General features: G+C 41.4%; 1 protein-coding gene across 4 annotated transcripts; it reads left to right on the top strand.

Moving 5' to 3' along the window:
• Positions 1–1,001: 1,001 nt before the first annotated feature.
• LOC116517518 (nuclear receptor coactivator 5-like) lies at positions 1,002–16,930 on the top strand. Of its 4 annotated transcripts, XM_032230514.1 has the most exons (11): positions 1,003–1,100; positions 5,425–5,459; positions 6,120–6,200; positions 6,442–6,524; positions 7,948–8,074; positions 10,849–11,048; positions 11,604–11,879; positions 12,868–13,086; positions 15,297–15,441; positions 15,787–15,846; positions 16,598–16,930. In XM_032230514.1, exons 1-10 carry the CDS (start codon positions 1,053–1,055, stop codon positions 15,797–15,799), a joined length of 1,227 nt encoding a protein of 408 aa, XP_032086405.1. In that variant the 5' UTR covers positions 1,003–1,052; the 3' UTR covers positions 15,800–15,846; positions 16,598–16,930. The 4 variants fall into 4 exon arrangements, with proteins under 4 accessions (XP_032086403.1, XP_032086405.1, XP_032086404.1 ...); XM_032230512.1 differs by lacking the exon at positions 15,787–15,846 and having other exon boundaries at positions 1,002–1,100; positions 15,300–15,441; XM_032230513.1 differs by lacking the exon at positions 15,787–15,846 and having other exon boundaries at positions 12,880–13,086.
• Positions 16,931–17,210: the final 280 nt, after the last annotated feature.

The following is a 17,210-nucleotide window of genomic DNA, read 5'->3' as shown; positions in this document are numbered from 1 at the left end:
GTAGGAAAAGGAATGCTCTAAGCAGCTTGAAAACAATCCTGTGTTGAGAAGCTGAGGACATATTTGGTATAAAGGGTTTTAACAATAAATAAATCAACTTAATTGAATCTTCACATGTAGAATTATGCACCTGACACCTCACCTTGTGTTGTGCAAAACCTTCAAAATATTCTCACCATGTCATCTTTATTTACACTTCATTGTATTTTTCCACTAGTATATATAATTACGTTGAACAGGTAGTCTATAATATATATATGGTTGTGGCAAAATTCTCTAGTGAAACATATTGAGTTTGTGATGTTCCTGATCTGATGTCCTTTAACTGCGCTCTAGACTCAGTGAGATGGAAGCAAGTGAAGTTTGCTGCACATTCATCTATTTTGGGGGTTACAGTAACTCCAAGAATATTTAGCACAAGGGATATTATGGCTTCTGAGCAGAGCAAACAACCTTTCCAAATATATCGAGCTAGGAGTACACCATAAGGGAAAGGGAAAAATATAATTTACCTGTCGCATCAGCCTTGTAATTATGCCCTCAAAATTAATAACCTGGTACAAAAACAAAAAAAGGGGCAGACAGAAATGGAGAATTCTACCTGATGTCCCCCAGTTGTTTTGGACTTTATGACCCAGACAAAGAATTGTAGAAATGGTAGTGTGAGATATGTAGAAGGCACCAGATTTCTTATCTTCCTGTGGGGAATCTTTTCTTGTAAAAATGTTCATTATGGACAAGCCCATTTAATCCTATACTCTTGGAGTTTGGCATTCTACCATAACAACGTAAGGGCAATCAAGAGGAAGTATTTAAAGTATTTGTATCCAGCGAAGGTGTTACTTTCATGAAGCAAAGCAACATTTTTAAGGGACTCCAATGCTTTCACTTCTTAACTTTTCATTTTTTAAGTAACGCATTAGTTTTGAAAAAACAGCAACTTGCTTATTACTCTGAATGTTTTCAGATGTAAATTTTCTTCTGGAAATATTTTTAAACTTTTTTTAATAACAAGATTTTCTTTTTTAAATTTAGAAAGTAAAAATGTCTTCATGGCCCAAGTAACCCCAGATCAAGCACAAACACCCGATCCTGAAAAAGGTAAAAACATTACTATCTATCCATACTATTTCCTCTGGATTTTTTAAAAAAATCTCAATCCCTCTCTCTCTCTGTGTCTCTCCCTCCCTCTCCCCTCTCTCTTTCTTAAATTTTATATTTACAATATATACATTTCAGCTCAGAAGTTTAACTCTTAAATCTTCATTTAAAAAATTGCAACCTATACTTGATGGCTACAAACTAAATACTGTACATGGATCTTTGCATTTAGTAATGTAACATATAATCTGACTTAAACCATTGAAAAGTCTGTGTGAAATTTAGCATTTTACATTTGAATTGTTATCCTGGTTTCCTCCTTTAGTATGGTTAATGGCTACATTTGCTGCTAATGGCATGCTCATTCACAGCTAATCCTAACATTATCTGTGTGCTTATGTGTTACATATTGGCTCTTTGTTTTCGGTTCATGGAATAAATACATAAACCAGAAATGTGCATCACATCTAAACCTATCCTCTTAGTTTACTTGCTTGCTTGTTTGTTTATTTATTCATTCAATTTGTATGGCTGCCAATCTCAACAAATTATTCTGGGCTTGCTGTTCCCAAGCAAGCTGGTATTTCTAATTTGGTACCAACACTTGGTTACACTTTTGTTTTTCAATCCGGATTCCAGTTCAGCTGAATCAAGAGTTATCAAAGAATTGTGTTGCTGTGTTGTGTCCCACTCTTCATGACCCTATGGATTATAGCACTCCAGGCAGTGGTGGGATTCAAATATGTTAACAACCGGTTCTCTGTCCTAATGACCAGCTGGGTAGGCGGGGCTCGATGGTCATGTGACCATGTGGGGATGGCTGCCTTAACATCACTCAGATCAATGGGCGCTTCACCTTAGCTGCTACGATGTAATAAGGGTAACTGGAGAGGCAGTTTCTGTAAGCAGGGCAATAAAGATGAGGCTAGAAACAACACCAGAATCCTGCCTTCTTTACAGGATTAGGCCCTGTAAAGTGGGGAAAAACAAAATGAGATTTCTCCCAACAACCGGTTCTCTGAACTACTTAGAAAGTTAACAACCGGTTCTCCCAAATAGGTGCGAACTGGCTGAATCCCACCACTGACTCCAGGCCCCCCACCTCATCCTCCAGTATCTCCTGGAGTTTGTCCAAATTCATGTTCATTGTGTCAATGATACTAACCATCTCATCCTGTCCTTTTCCTTTTGCCTTCACTCTTTCCTAAAATCAAGTCTTTCCAATGAATCTTCTCATTTGGTGGCCCCGGTATTAATTCAGTATCTGTTCGTTGCTTACCAATAACAAAACCTTAGCAACAAAACACCGGAGAAATGATAGCATGGACTGGTGGTTTTTTTAAAACCAGTGACACTCAATTCAAGAGTTCTCAAGAATTATGTTTGAGATAAAGTTAGAGGAGAATTTCTGTAAGTTGCCTTGAGCTTTTATAGAACAGGTGAGATGCAATTGCAATAAATAACCAATCAAATGTTTGGCAGGGAAAAGGTTTCAAAGCAATATGGCCACCTGCTAATTAATCTGGGCTGCCTCGTAAGTCAGATTGTGTTTACACGATGGGCAGCAGCTGTCTTAGTTTTTAGCCATGTCTTTTTCCCCCAGAATTTCTGAAAGGGAAACAGATTTTGACCCTGAAACATTTACATGCCAAGATACCCAGATTTACAGAAATTACCTGGGGTCTATAGCTACTGTCTATAGGTTGAAATTTTCATATCATAATATGATATGAATATAATATGGAAAAATAGGTGCTAGGACTACCTATAGTAATATATATCTAATTAAAGTTTGGCAAAATTATGTTTGCTTTTATGGAATATTTCTTGGCTACTACTTCATCTACAGGTTCTCTACAATGTCAGGTCTAGATTGTTGCTACCCCAATTACTGGTAGTCCTCGACTTACAATAGTTTGCTTAGTGATCATTCAAAGTTACAACGGCACTGGGGAAAAAGTGACATTTTTCACATTCATGACCGTTGCAGCATCCCCATGGTCACGTGATTTCCATTTGGATGTTTGACGATTGACTCACGTTTATGACCGTTGCAGGGTCCCAGGGACATACGATCCACTTTTTACGACCTTCCGACAAGCAAAGTCAATGGGGGAAAGCATATTCGCTTAACAAACGTGTGACTACCGTATATACTCGAGTATAGGCCGACCCGAATATAAGCCGAGGCACCCTAATTTTACCACAAAAAACTGGAAAAGTTATTGACTCGAGTATAAGCTAGGGTGGGAAATGCAGCAGCTACCGGTAAATTTCAAAAATAAAAATAGATACCATAATGTTTTTGAATATTTATTAAAAGAAAAACAGTAAACTAGCGGTTTATTCAATGAAATACTTCACTCACCTCATGATGCTGATGTTCCCGCTGTGATGATGAGGTCCCGTGCAGCCGCGGGGAGCGATGTCCCGCCTCCTATGACACACAGCACAGTGATTCCTATCATTGGATCACTGTACCAGAGGAGGTGGGACATCGCTATGTGGCTGCTTGCCATAACAAGGAGGAGGTGGACATCGTTGCAGAGCGGCAGGAGGGGTAGGAAGGGGAATCGTAAGACAGCCCTGCATTACATTAGAACGTGAGGAGGGGGGATGGTGCGTGTGCGCGCTGCGCGGCAAACTGACACAGAGGGAGGGGAAACTCACAGGGGCACTGGGCCATTCACGAGTGTCACCCAGCGGCATGGCCCCGCCCCTTTTTCTCCTCCATTTCGGGCAAATTTTTCACTGACTCGAGTATAAGCCGAGGCGGCTTTTTTCAGCCCAAAAAGTGGGCTGAAAAACTAGGCTTATACTCAAGTATATACAGTAATTTAACAACCGCAGTGATCCCCTTAACAAATGTGCCAAGAAAAGTCGTCGAATCGGGCAAAATTGCTTCTCACTTTGCAACATAAATTTTGGGCTCCATTCTAGTCATATGTGAGGACGTACCTGTAAATAGGAATGATTTGGTTTTTTTTTAAAGCAGTGGTAGTCAACCTGGTCCCTACCGCCCACTAGTGGGCGTTCCAGCTTTCATGGTGGGCGGTAGGGATTTGCTGTAACTCTTCCCTACTTTATAAATCACCATTACTGTGGAACGGTGGGCGGTTAGAACATTTTACTAACAGAGATACAAACAGTGGGCGGTAGGTATAAAAAGGTTGACTACCCCTGGGGTAAAGAATTCAGACTCTACGTAGCTCCACAAAAGTGTCTGGCTGTAATAAACTCAATCCTGGGTTTCGTGCTTGCACCTTTGTTGGCATTTACACCCTTCAGATCTCTCTCAAGGGTTTAATGTTCTGCATCTCGTATTCATATAGTTAATCAGTGCAACCGAATTCAGTTTTTATCTGCGCCTAAGAATAGTTAACAGTAAATGAGGCAAGACCAGACAGCTGTTGTCCTTATGCTGCCTTTGCTCCTTGACGGATCTTTCCAGACTCTACATCTGCCAGCCAGTTTGAAGATGGGGGGGGGGGTGTTGTCTGTCTTTTGTTTTAATTGGTTTCTCTCTCCGTATCTCGGTGGGTCCAAAGGCAGCAACTTAAGCAAAGAAATGTTTAGAATAATTAGATTGTTTAGCTGATCCGAAAGGAGGGAAAATTTGGCAGAACAAAAACCTCCGTTATCTGTTGTATGGCTTTGAGATTTAAAATATACTGCTCGGCATTGGGTTTAAAGGAATTAAATCACGCTGCAATTTTCATCATCGCTCCAGCTTATTTTTCTTTTTTCTTTTAATGCTCTAAGTCCTTTATTAAGCCTTTGCAAGTTTAGCCTGTCCATTTTTGTTTGATCCGATGTCACCAAACTCCAAATGGGTGGTTCACTATATATCAAAACAATATTTTAAAAAACCATGTAGCCAAAACAAAGAAGAGCATAACCAGCCTCATACGAAGAAAAGAAGAACATACGGCAAAGTCAGCAACCCCCCCAAAAAATCTCACCAACAACTGACCTCCAACCATGGAGCCCTCAATTGGTCCTTGCACACTTACGTGTATAACAACTGTGGCCATTTCTTGATCGGGAGACTCTGTTCATAGTCACTGATGCCGTGGTCATCACCCATTTGAGACATTCCACTGTGTTCTACCTGGGTCTGTCCTTAAAGACCACTCAGAAATGGTAGCTGGTCCATCAACTGGCAGCATGAGATCTTACAGGTGTACCTCACGATGCCCAGGTTCAGTCTGTCTTAAACCTTTTTAAGATACAGTTCACATTCAGAGAAAATCAGTACTTTTAACAATGATGTTGACTACTTTTAACTTTAGTATAAATTAATTATTTTTTCTTTTGGGGTCCAGGCAGAGACCGGGGTGGATTCCTCGACTTCTGGAGTAAGTAATTATATATTATCATTTCTACGGTTGATTGAAAGCCAGATCTGCCCATAACAGCATAATAAGGTTCTTGGGTGGGTCAGTAGATGGATGGATGGATGGATACAGACAGAGAGACAGAAGAGATAGATGGATGAATAGAAACAGACAGACAGACAGATGGAGGGATAGATAGATAGATAGATAGATAGATAGATAGATAGATAGATAGATAGATGATTGATAGATAGATAGATAGATAGATAGATAGATAGATAGATAGATAGATATGACAGATGTTTCTTTGTAATATATCTACCACTTCACGCCATGCCCTTGTCCCCCATTTGCCATATTTCTTCTGTTGGCATGGCCTGTATAACAAAGAGTTCTTCCATGCAGTGATGTTGGATGCTCCCAGGTCATCCCAGTTCTCTAGGGATTTGCTGAAATTGGAATGCTGGGATCTTTGTTAATTCTGAATTGACGACGATGACATAAAGCTGTTTCGGATGTCTCCCATCAATGTTGCGCCCGATAACAGATGTTTCAGATCTTCTTCTGCAGGGTCTAAAAGTGGATTCCAAACCTCCCATGTCTTGGCATTATGTAGTTCAAAAGTTGTTTATGCTCAAATTCTTTTGGCAATCCTTAACACGCCTTCCTTGCTCCTTCTAGCATAAATCCTTACAAATCCATTCAGAAGAGTTCTTACTCTCCCCCAGATGGTTATCCGAAGGATCATGAGGATGGTAACAGGTGAGAAGGATTTTTTTCCCCCTTCCAAGCTTGCTTCGGTTATAACCTGAAGCAAAGGCACAGGACGAATAATAATGGATGGAATCAAATAATTATGTATTATTCTGCACTCCTGAAATAGTGCAGCTCCACGACTTTTTTTTTTTTAAATGTAAGCCAGTTCTTAGCATTTGTTCAACTTGAGGTTTGTGATATTTTGCTTAAGAGTTTACACTAGTTCTTGTGTGTTTTTGGCTTAAAGCTTTGAGGAACTTTTTGGGCAGCAGTATCATCCATCAGCAGAGAATGAAGATAATTATGAGAGGCACCAGTACCCTCAGAAAGGTGAGTTACTTGAAATTAAAGCTACACTAAGAATGTGCTTGCTCCTCCAAATTCCTTTCGTTTCAGTTTTGCATTGCAGTCCCATTGGGTTCTCTTGACGGTTAAAGAAATATCAGAAGTATTTGCTTCCAAGTAGAGTTTTCTTTAGTAAAGTTTTATTGACACAAATGGGGTAGAGCTACAAGAACTGCAGCCACTGAACGTTTTTTCTGTTTAGTACCAATTTATCCCAAACACATTGTGACCCGACAAAAGGGCAAACGACAAAACCGCGCCCGACTAAACCGCGTCGCTAAAACCGCGATGTCATCAACACGCCGACAACAGCGCGGAGACAGAAGGGCGCTTTACAACAGCGCAGAGACAGAAAGCTGATTTAACTTAAGGTAAGGGTTAGGTTTAGGGTTAGCGTTACGTTTAGGGTTAGGGTTAGCGTTACGTTTAGGGTTAGGGTTAGGGTTAGGGTTAGGTTAAGGGTTAGGTGTAGGGTTACGTTTAGGGTTAGGTTTAGTTTTACAGTACGCTTCTGTCGCCGCGCTGTTGTCGGCACGATTCAGCGCTCATTCGTCGGAGCGCTTTAGAATATGCGGTTTTGTCACTGCGGTTTAGTCGGGCGTGGTTTTGTCGTTCGCCCTTTTGTCGGTGAACCCAAACACATAGCTTTCCCATAGGGAGACAGGTCTTTTCTGTGGAGTCCTTAGTGCTTGGTTGTTTGCTTAAGGTCATTTCAGTACCCAACTTGGTAACATCATCAGTGCTGGTGAGTGTGGAGTTTGCTCCCTGTTTTTATACAGTGGCTTGCCCTGCCAGTGTTGGTGGGAGTGTGGCTTTCCTCTTGGCAGATCTATAGTATATCACAGAAGTGAGTACACCCCCTCACATTTTATAAATATTTAAGCATATGTTTTCATGTGACAACACTGAAGAAATGACACTTGGCTACAATGTAAATTAGTGAGTATACAGCTTGTACAACAGTGTAAATGTGCTGTCCCCTCAAAATAACGCAACATGCAGCCATTAATGTCCAAACTGCTGGCAAGATATGCTTAAATATTTACAAAATGTGAGTGGGTGTACTCCTGTGATATATTCTATATCTATCTATTTATCTATCTATCTACCTACCTACCTACTTACCTACCTACCTACCTACCTACCTATCTACCTACCTACCTATCTATCTATGATCAATTAGAGTTCAGCCCATTTAGAGTATCTGCAGAAGTTTCCCCATGTTTTCCATCTTAAAATGGTGAGAAATTATGACAACAGAATATGTTGGTTGAAACTTGCCTCCCCCAGACCAACTTTAAAAAACAAGGTGTGTCCCCCCTCTAATCTGTCTTCTCTCTCTCTCCCTCCATCCCTCCCTCCCTCCCTATTATCTCTTCCTCAATCTGATTATCTGCTTATATGTTAGATGACAGCAACGCCAAGGATGCTCATCGCGATAAATTGTACCTGCAGTTTTACCAGCAGATAGAGAAGGAATACAACAGAGAGAGACCTTCGGACTGTGTCATCGTTTCCATCAGCAAGGATCAAGCGTAGGTCTTTTTTTTTTTTAAAAAAAAGGATGCAGTTCCTGATGCTTCACTGAACTTGAGCGAACAGTTCCCCATTTAATTTCACTTTTAGCAATACGGTGAACTCTTTTTAGAATTCTGGAGTAACAAAAGAGCCAGGATGGTGGTACATGTCTGTACTGCATGACCGAGCAACCAAAATATATCTCTAAATGTAGCATCGTCATTTGCATGGAGAAAAGTTTCCTCCACTCCACCGCGTTCTTCTTATAAACGCCTGTTATTAGCACTGTCCCAGAATAAGTCTCTAGAGCAAAGGTGGGTCAATTAGGGCACCTTTGCGACCTGTGGACTTTAACTCCTAGAATTCCTGAGCCAGCACATCACCTGTGAGTTTTCCTGCCCGTCCACATCCATTTAAATCACGATCTGCCTCTCCTATTTGCCTATGAAATATTCTAACTGCTCGTACATATGGATTATCATTTGGTGTTTTTTTTTAAAAAAACATTTTAATGCTGTCCCTTGTTGTTCTTTGCCCAGGTATAACTTGAATGTCAACAGAAGTAGTATGGGTAGTGGTACTGAGCATTCTTTAAGATGAAAATTTGTGGTTAATCTCTGCCCATAAATGAATCCAATCGAAAAAGTGTAATTTTGATGTTGGCCCTATAGAAATTTACAATAATTAGCCACAGCATCAGCCCTCCGTTCCTTTCAGTTGATTTTGAATGCCATGAAATTCACCGAGGGTCATTAAATTCAGCGTTCGGTATCAAGCGTTTCATCTTGATACTTAAATAACTATTATTATTTCTCTTACCCAGTTCCTGGGGGAAAATGGCCCCCATAATTTGCAGATTTTCACACAAAAGTGCTTAGCATCTCTAAAATGCTTTGAGGAAAAAAAAATCCCCTTGAAGATTTTCCAATATAAAAACACACGTCAGTTAAAATCAAACATGCTACCTCCAACTTTGCTTAACCTCGAATCTTTTCCCTTCCAATTCTTGTAGCATGACCTTAACCAGGACTTCTTAATTTTCCTTCTCACTGTTCTCCAGTTCTCCGCACAACATCAAGTACATGATCAATGGTAAATAGCAGTCATTGCCAAAACGACACCTGAAGACCGCATTGTTTTTCTGGCAAAAAAACATTTCCGTCATCTTTTCCCAGTTTCCCATCCAATTAAAGTGGGAATTAAAAAAAAAAACCCTGCCTTTTCATCTGTTTGCTCTTGTCACAGCAAGCGTGCTAGATAAACTGGAGACGGTGATTGTTCATCTCAGGCTAAACTTTTTCACGCAGACTTCAGAGCTCCTTTGCCCACCTTCTCTTTCTGGTTCTATAAACATCACCACTAAATGTTTGTCCATAATTAATCTCACGTGTTCGTATCCTCAGATGAGATGTTAATGCTGCTGTTTAAAATATTCTCATATCCCTAGAATAAGTTTGAGAATAAAACTTTGGGTTCAGCAAAATAAAAAAGTGGCTTTTTCAGTCCTGGTTTTAAAAAAAATAAATCTTTCTTATTCCAGAAAGGGCTTATTAAAACATGGCATACAGAATGGCTATGACGCATAGGTAAAATTGCCAGTTACTTGAAATGGTTGACTGCCATTTAGATAAATTAGATCTAATTACATAAATTTGGGCATCTGTGCCTATGGAATTTTCCATAAAGTAAAATTGCAGCCTCAAAAAAAATTTGAGTTTCTGTCCAGAAAGAACATGGAATGACCCGTAATGAAAGCCTTGTTGAATTAAGCCATTCTGTAAAAGTGCCAGTACATGTAAAGCATTTATAAAATCTAAATAAGGTGCTCGTTTAAAAAAAAATTGCAGTGGAGTATCTGCTCCTTCACATCTGTTTACTTTTAAACTATTTCAAATCTGAGAAAAGAAACCAGAGTTCCCGTTGGGCTGTTCTTTGAGACTCCCAATTGCCATTATTAAATAATTTCCACGTGTGCATATTTCTAAAGATCACTTTGGATTCCAAAATCTCATTTGCGTATGTTAACCAAATATTTCACAAGCAGTTTCTCATAGATACACACCTGAGGTTGCCTTGGAATTGTTGTCGAAATGGAAGCAACTTAAACGTTCTCTGTCCTTATGCAATTCAATCATCCCAAAGTCCAGTTAATGTGGAAGTTCATTTAAACAAGGGCTTCACCAGTCAGTTTGATAATAGTGGGAGAATGTTGTGCTTCCCACCAAGGAAGTTTAGCCCCAAACCTCTATACCTATAATACGTAAATGTAGATGTAGAGACCTGAATTTTCCAGCCTGTCTCACTCCAGAATTCTCAATCAACTCTGAAAACCATATCTAGAGGATGCCCTATTGATGAACATCACTGTCTGCAGAGGTCAAAATCTAAAATCATAAATTGTAGGACACTCATAAATCATAGGACACTGTGTGACCCAATCAGCTCTCCTTTTTTTTGCTACAGATTTAACCTCAACTTTTCTGTAAGCATTTCTGATAGGAATTGTATAGCCCACATAGAGGTTCTTCTCTGTATGCCTGGACATTTTATGAGTGCTTAAATCTACATTTCATAAAGCAAGGACCCCTCTGTTTCAGAATGACTTTGCAGAAAAGCAAACCATTAAATCTTATCTCAATATATTCAGTGAATTTTCTTGCCCGCACAAAAAAAAAATGGCCCTTACTCAGGACGCTGGCACTAATAATATATTTTCTGAATTACTTGTAAAATAACCTACTTCTTTGTTTTTTTTTTCTTTTTCTTTTCTTTGTTTGTTTTTTCCTTCAAGGGAATATTCAACAGCCATAGGCCATCGGTTGCAGGATCATGGCCTTGTGGTGGAAATGATATACCTTACTTCTGAATCAGGTCTCACACGTGCCCTCCAAGAAGTTAAAAACGATGGTTCTCCATTTTGCGTTCTTGTTGAACCATCTAATGTAACACTTTCCTCATGCACCGTAATCATGCTTCATCAGACTATCAAAAGTAAGTTTAGCTTACCTTAAGAACCTGGTCCCCGTTCAGAAAATGCTCTCTCTAGATCCATCCCTCCTCATATTAAAACACATCCAAACTATCCTCTTTGAGACATGATTGAGCCGTAAAATAATGGATTAAGAATTCATAGCCGCACACCGCTACCGCACCTAACAAAATGTACTTCATCCCGAAATTTTACCTTTTGTAAGAACAGACTGTTTGTAGTGGCCCTTTTATTTCCTTGCATTTAAAAAGAACACGACAACCTCACTTACATCTCAAAACTCTATTCCTCTTTCCAGAGGTGTGTTTTATAAAACTAGTCCCACTCAGGAAATTAATTCAACACACAAAGCAGCTACGAGTTGAGTCACCCACGACATGTCATAGAAACGGGCGTGTTTTGTGTTGAATCTTGGCCATAACCACGTTCAGTTAAAAGTTTGGCATCCGAAGGTTGCTTCGGTGGAAGGACGCGGCGGTTTTGTGTTTGGGTTTTTGTTTTTCTGGGGGGCTCTGGATGTGATTTTTTAAAAAGCAAGGTGTCTCTCTTCTCTGTAGTCCACCGTAATATGCCCATGGAAGATGCCCTGGCTCTGATAGCTAAAGAGTTTGAGGAAATTTTTGCAGAGCATGAACAACAGCAGCGCACAGAGATTTCCCACAAAGCAGCTGATCTGGCGGATGGCTTTCTAGAGCGGGAGCTTTATGAGAGCTACCATGTGCCTCTAGGCATTAGAAACCTCCTCTTTCTGTTAAGTGAGGGAAAGCATTTGTATATGGAAGAATTGAACACAATAAGTGACTACCTGAAGACCAGGAGAAATAAGCTTGAAGGTATTCATGTTTCCCCCCAATCCCTCTTTTCTTCCTCGACAATAACCTCTAAATCCCACCCACAATCTCAAAATAAGCTTGGGCGGAGGGGGGGGGGAAATCCCATCCTCCCTCAAACCGGGGTTGGGGGGGCGGAATCCACACTTCGTGCATGAACGCTAATATGGTTAAAAACGAGACTTTCTGGAGAAGGGCTGCAGCTTAATCACTCGTTATTTGTGGGTAACGGCTCTGCCTCTAGGAAGCGGGGTGGCCACTTAAAAGATGGATTCCCTGCATCTGTCCCCAGCTCATCTTTATCCCAGATTCCTTAACATTTCTCCTTTCTTTCCGCCTTCAAATAAAGTCCCTTCCAGGTGAGTAGGGAACTTGTCATCCCTATTCGCGGGGCATTGGGAGAAATGCCGCCTATCCCGAGTGCATGGGATATATGGCTCTTTAGGGCAAAAATGTTGTCCACTCTATTGTGGCTCAGATTGGAGAGCCTCTCCCCCACTTTAGGAGACCACGAAGCACCCTACTTGATGAGCCCCAAATTTGCCCCACGCCCCCCTACAAAAAAGGTTGCTTTCATCCGGCTGTGATAATAAAAGAGTAAACTCCCCCCCCCTTCTTCGCCTCTGTACCGCCGTCCGATAAGTCACATTTCACATGGCGAAAGGCCATTGCGAGGTATAATTAGAGCAAGTGGAAAAAAAAAATATGTAACACTCGCGGGGAAAAAAGAGACACCCTCCCTAACTCCTTTCTATGATAAAAGCCAATAACACTACCAATGTACTACTTCAAATCACTTCCGTGACTCCTATAAAAATGACTTTCCCATCTCACGTCCTTAAAATTTCCCAAGCCGCCGTATCCCTGCGTAAATGGACTGGCTGGGAAAAAAAAAAGGACATTAAAATAGGCAGCTGGGCTGACTCCTTGGCTAGCGGCAAGTCTTGCTAATCGATTGTTTCCTTGGTAACTTTGGGCTGTCCTAATCCAGGTTTTGTTGCAGAAACGAATACTTTAGCCGCCGCAGGTGAAGACAACGAGTATCCAAATGCCAGGCCAAGTGGGAGTGCTCTCCCCCCGATGCTAAGCAAGCCACCCCCTCTGCTGCCAACCCCTGGCCGAACTCCTGCCTTAGGGCCGTCTGCTGCGCCCCCACCTAAGCCGGCTTTGTTGGGCAAAAGACCGTTGGGGGCTCTTCTTCCCACTCCAGGTTGGTCCATCAAAATAGAATATTATAGTGGTGGCATGGAAGAAGACCGTTGTTGTTTCGGGAGTTTAGTGACCTATTTGGTTTTATCCAATTAAATATCCTTATCCTAAGGCTATTAACCCATGTAGAAGGGCTGTGTAATATTATCCTTCTCGTCTTTCCTATTACCTTTTCCTATTTGTATCTTATGATTTATCACTGTTGTTTGTATGTGTGCTGAGAGTTTATGCAGCGGAGACAAATTCCTTATATTTCCAATCACACTTGGCCAATAAAGAACTATTCTGTTCTACTCTACTCTATTATGCTTTTCTATTCCATGATTCTACTCTACTCTGCTGTTCTGTTCTATTCTACTGTACTCTAATCTGCTCTGCTCTGTTATGCTATTCTATTCCATGATTCTACTCTACTCTGCTGTTACGTTATGTTCTATTCCATTCCATTCCATGATTCTACTGTAATCTGCTCTGCTCTATTATGCTATTCTATTCTAGTCCATGATTTTACTCTACTCTGCTGTTACGTTCTGTTCTATTCTATTCCATTCCATTCCATGATTCTACTGTAATCTGCTCTGCTCTATTATGCTATTCTATTCTATTCCATGATTTTACTCTACTCTGCTGTTATGTTATGTTCTATTCCATTCCATGATTGTACTGTACTCTAATCTGCTCTGCTCTATTATGCTATGCTATTCTATTCTATTCCATGATTCTATTCTTATTATTCCACTCGATTCTCCTTCGTACTAAGAAAAATGTAAATGTTTAGAGCTAATTTTCTTGTTTGCTAAATAGTGATTAAGACATCTGGACCAGAAAGCAGGAGACTGGGAGTTCTAGTCCCTCCTTAGGTATGAAAGTCAGCTGGGTGACTTTGGGCCTGTCACTCATTCTCACAGGGTGATTGCAGTGTGGAGAATAGGAGGAGGAGGAGGAGGAGGAAGGCATGCTGGATATGTTCGCCACCTTGTGTCACTTGTAATAAAAGTAATAAAAAGAAATAAAGGAGAAGGTGGGAAGAAATTTTGACATAACTGCCAATCTGTGAGAGTCTCAGGCTTTGGGTTCCCATTCCAGAGTCATGTGCCAGCCAGTCAAGGCCAGATCTTCCTGTTTCCTGATTATGAGCAGGGCCATGAAGTCCTGGGGTTAAGTTTTGCTAATAACCTTGGGATTGTTGTCGACAGTGGACAGCTTCTGAGCAGATTTCTAGCTCCGTGCACTGTGGCAATTGGCCATCCTTGGAGTACCTTTACTATTATTATTATTATTAAGGAGCTCCTGACAGCTTGTTAGAGATTTCAGTATGATCTTGCTTGGTATCTGTGCTTTTGAGTTAATAATAAAGCTACAATTTCTTGATTCGCCAGTGTGTCTCTGGATCCACTTGCCTGGATACCGGATCACTGCCCTGTAACGGGCGGATGCTGTTTTTTCCTCCTCCTTTGGAAAGCATATATACCCCACCTTTTAATTATAAGTTTGTACTGCACCTGGTATGTCGATACCACTAACTTCAGTGGTACCTCGGTACTCAGCTGCTTTGCAAGGCGCCACAATTGGTATTCAAGCAATTCTGATGTGCACATTTTGTCTTGGTACTCAAGCGAGAACTTGTCGGCTGCCTTGTAACTCACTATATTATTCCTTATGGGAAACATTCGGTTGGTACTCATCACGCCTCCCAGAAGGAGTTAACAATGAATACTGAGGTACCACTGTATCAGAACCAGTTAACAATGAGTATGTCAGGGTTCCAAGTAATACACCCATAACAAACAGAACTCCAAGGCAGGTGGATTCCTCAAAGAACAGTTTTATTGGATCTATCATATTGGCACAGGCTGGTGAAAGCCGACTAAAGATTCCCGCGGTTTTCACCTAATTGAAAGTTTTCCCGTTTTCTCAAACAAACAGTCACGTGGTCCAATCAGGGTGCTGTCCAATTGCTTTGTAACATCACTCCTCCTCCTCCTCCTCCTCTCTTCAGCCACCTGTTGGAATGTCCTTGGTTCCCAAGGGAAAGTCTTTTGTTTTGGCTACAAACGCCCAGCTTTCTCTTCTTTCCTCCTCCCTAACCCTCATCTCCATTGTGGCAACACTGAAGCCTCAAAGATGGCCTCGGTCAGGCCAACTTCAGAGTTGACAAGAGTACTGAGGTGCCACGGTTTCAAAATCCTCTTTTCTGTTTTTCCTCCAAAGCAGTGCTGCCTGGGCCGCAGGGGAAACCTCCCCCTCTTCTCACCAAGGTCATCAAAAGGCCGATGCATGTAGCTCCTCCACATCTCCCCGCAAAGCGACCACTGCTCGGGGGAAGACCTGGCCTGCTACCTACACCTACCTACAGGTGAGAGCCTGATGATGCCTGATGCTTCATGCCTAAGTCTGAAAGAAGATAGTGTTGTTGTTGTTGTTGTCTTCCCCCCATTAGTGGCTGTTTCCTCCATTCCTTTCGGTCTGGAGCTGCTTAGTAACAAGGGGCAGCAGGCTGGACCTGCATTTTGCCATCCATTATTTGGCGAGGAAAGCTTCGGAAAGCCAACTGGTTTTGAAGTAGCTGACCCTTAGCAATTTTTTAAAAAAAGAGAGCCATCCCGTAACCCCACCCCACCCCCATCTGCCGGTGTTTTTGAATGCTTCACTTTCCCAACTCCATGGTGCTTTTAGTTCTCTTTCCTCACCTCCCCTGCAGACTTCCCAGGTGAGACTGTCTTCAACTCTGTGGCTGGATTAACCCCTGAACTTCGTCAAGGTTGGTTGAGTCCTCCCTAATCCCTGGGTTCCCCATCAGGCTAAGCAATAAGCTCTGGTTATAATAATATACGTATAAACTGGGTTCAGGTGGTACGTCCTCTTGTGGCGTAGCTAACAGGACGAGCCTGGTTAGTCGATACACTTTTCCCAACTTTTGCGCCTTGCCCCAGTTGAAATGAGACTTGTGAGTTCAGCAGGAAAGCTGGCTGGGTGACTTTGGGCCAATCACCAGGAGACAGAGAGTTCTAGTCCTGCCTTAGGCAAGAAAGCTGGCTAGGTGACTTTGGGCCAATCACCAGGAGACAGAGAATTCTAGTCCTGCCTTAGGCAAGAAAACTGGCTGGGTGACTTTGGGCCAATCACCAGGAGATGGAGAGTTCTAGTCCTGCCTTAGGCAAAGACTTTGGGCCAATCACCAGAAGCCGGTCGGGTGACTGAGACAGTCTACCTCACAGGGATGTTGTTGCGGGGAAAATAGCAGGAAAGAGTTAATAACTCTGCTCGCCACCTCAAATTTATAAAAATAACAAAACCTGGATTATAAATAAATAAATAAGAATGCTCTATGGGCAAAACAGAGATGCAGAAAACGAAGAGTCATTTTATTCTATCTGCAATAATAAGCCAAAATAATATTTTTCCCGTCTCTTTAGAAGCGTAAGAGCACCACACCCTAAAGCCAGCCAGCTTCTGTTTGAAGGAGCTAAACATGGGAAGAAGTATCAATCTTGCTGTTCTTCTTTTCACAGATGCTCAGCCAAGATCCACCCATCATCCATGGGCCTTTAAGCCAACGTTCCTGACTTGAGACGATGCCTGAACTAATAAGGAACTAAATAAAGAGTTGTCCTAGGTGGCAGCATTTCTCTTTTAAGATCCAGCCGAGTTTGACAAATGTATGTTCCCACTCCCGGCCGCATTAAATGCATCTTATTTTCTGTTGTACACATTCCTAAGAACAACCTCTTTTTTTACTTTAACACAACATAGATGTTTGTAGACAATGGATATTGTAGATTTCCAAATGTTAACCTGTTCTCTAAAATCAATGTTGTTCAAAATAAATGACTTATTTCCACAGACCCCCCTTCCGATTTCTTTGCAATTCACACACCGCTTAAGCAATGATGATTGTTCAGCCATTGCAATGCTTTTTTGTTGACTGTGCCAGAGTTAAGTATAAACCACAACACGCACAAGGCCAAAGTTGCACATTAAGCCCTACATAAGCAAGCTAGGCGCGTAACATAATGTTCCAAATTTGTTCCTTGATGTCGGTTGCTTCTCAAATCAAGCCGAAAGTCCTCTTGGATCCTTCCTAACTGCCCCAATTTAAATAGTCCAAATCATCTTGGTGATTTA

Source organism: Thamnophis elegans, chromosome 14, assembly GCF_009769535.1.
Source record: "Thamnophis elegans isolate rThaEle1 chromosome 14, rThaEle1.pri, whole genome shotgun sequence".
Classification (NCBI taxonomy): Eukaryota; Metazoa; Chordata; class Lepidosauria; order Squamata; family Colubridae; genus Thamnophis; species Thamnophis elegans.
The sequence above is the reverse complement of the archived record's forward strand: the minus strand, read 5'-3'. Positions and strand labels throughout refer to the sequence as shown.

Coding starts and splice junctions, on each gene's coding strand:
- LOC116517518 (XM_032230510.1), top strand. CDS start 1,053: ATGGCCCAAGTAACCCCAGATCAAGCACAAACACCCGATCCTGAAAAA. Junction 1,101..5,424: donor AAACACCCGATCCTGAAAAA/GGTAAAAACATT, acceptor CTTTTGGGGTCC/AGGCAGAGACCGGGGTGGAT. Junction 6,525..7,947: donor GCACCAGTACCCTCAGAAAG/GTGAGTTACTTG, acceptor CTTATATGTTAG/ATGACAGCAACGCCAAGGAT.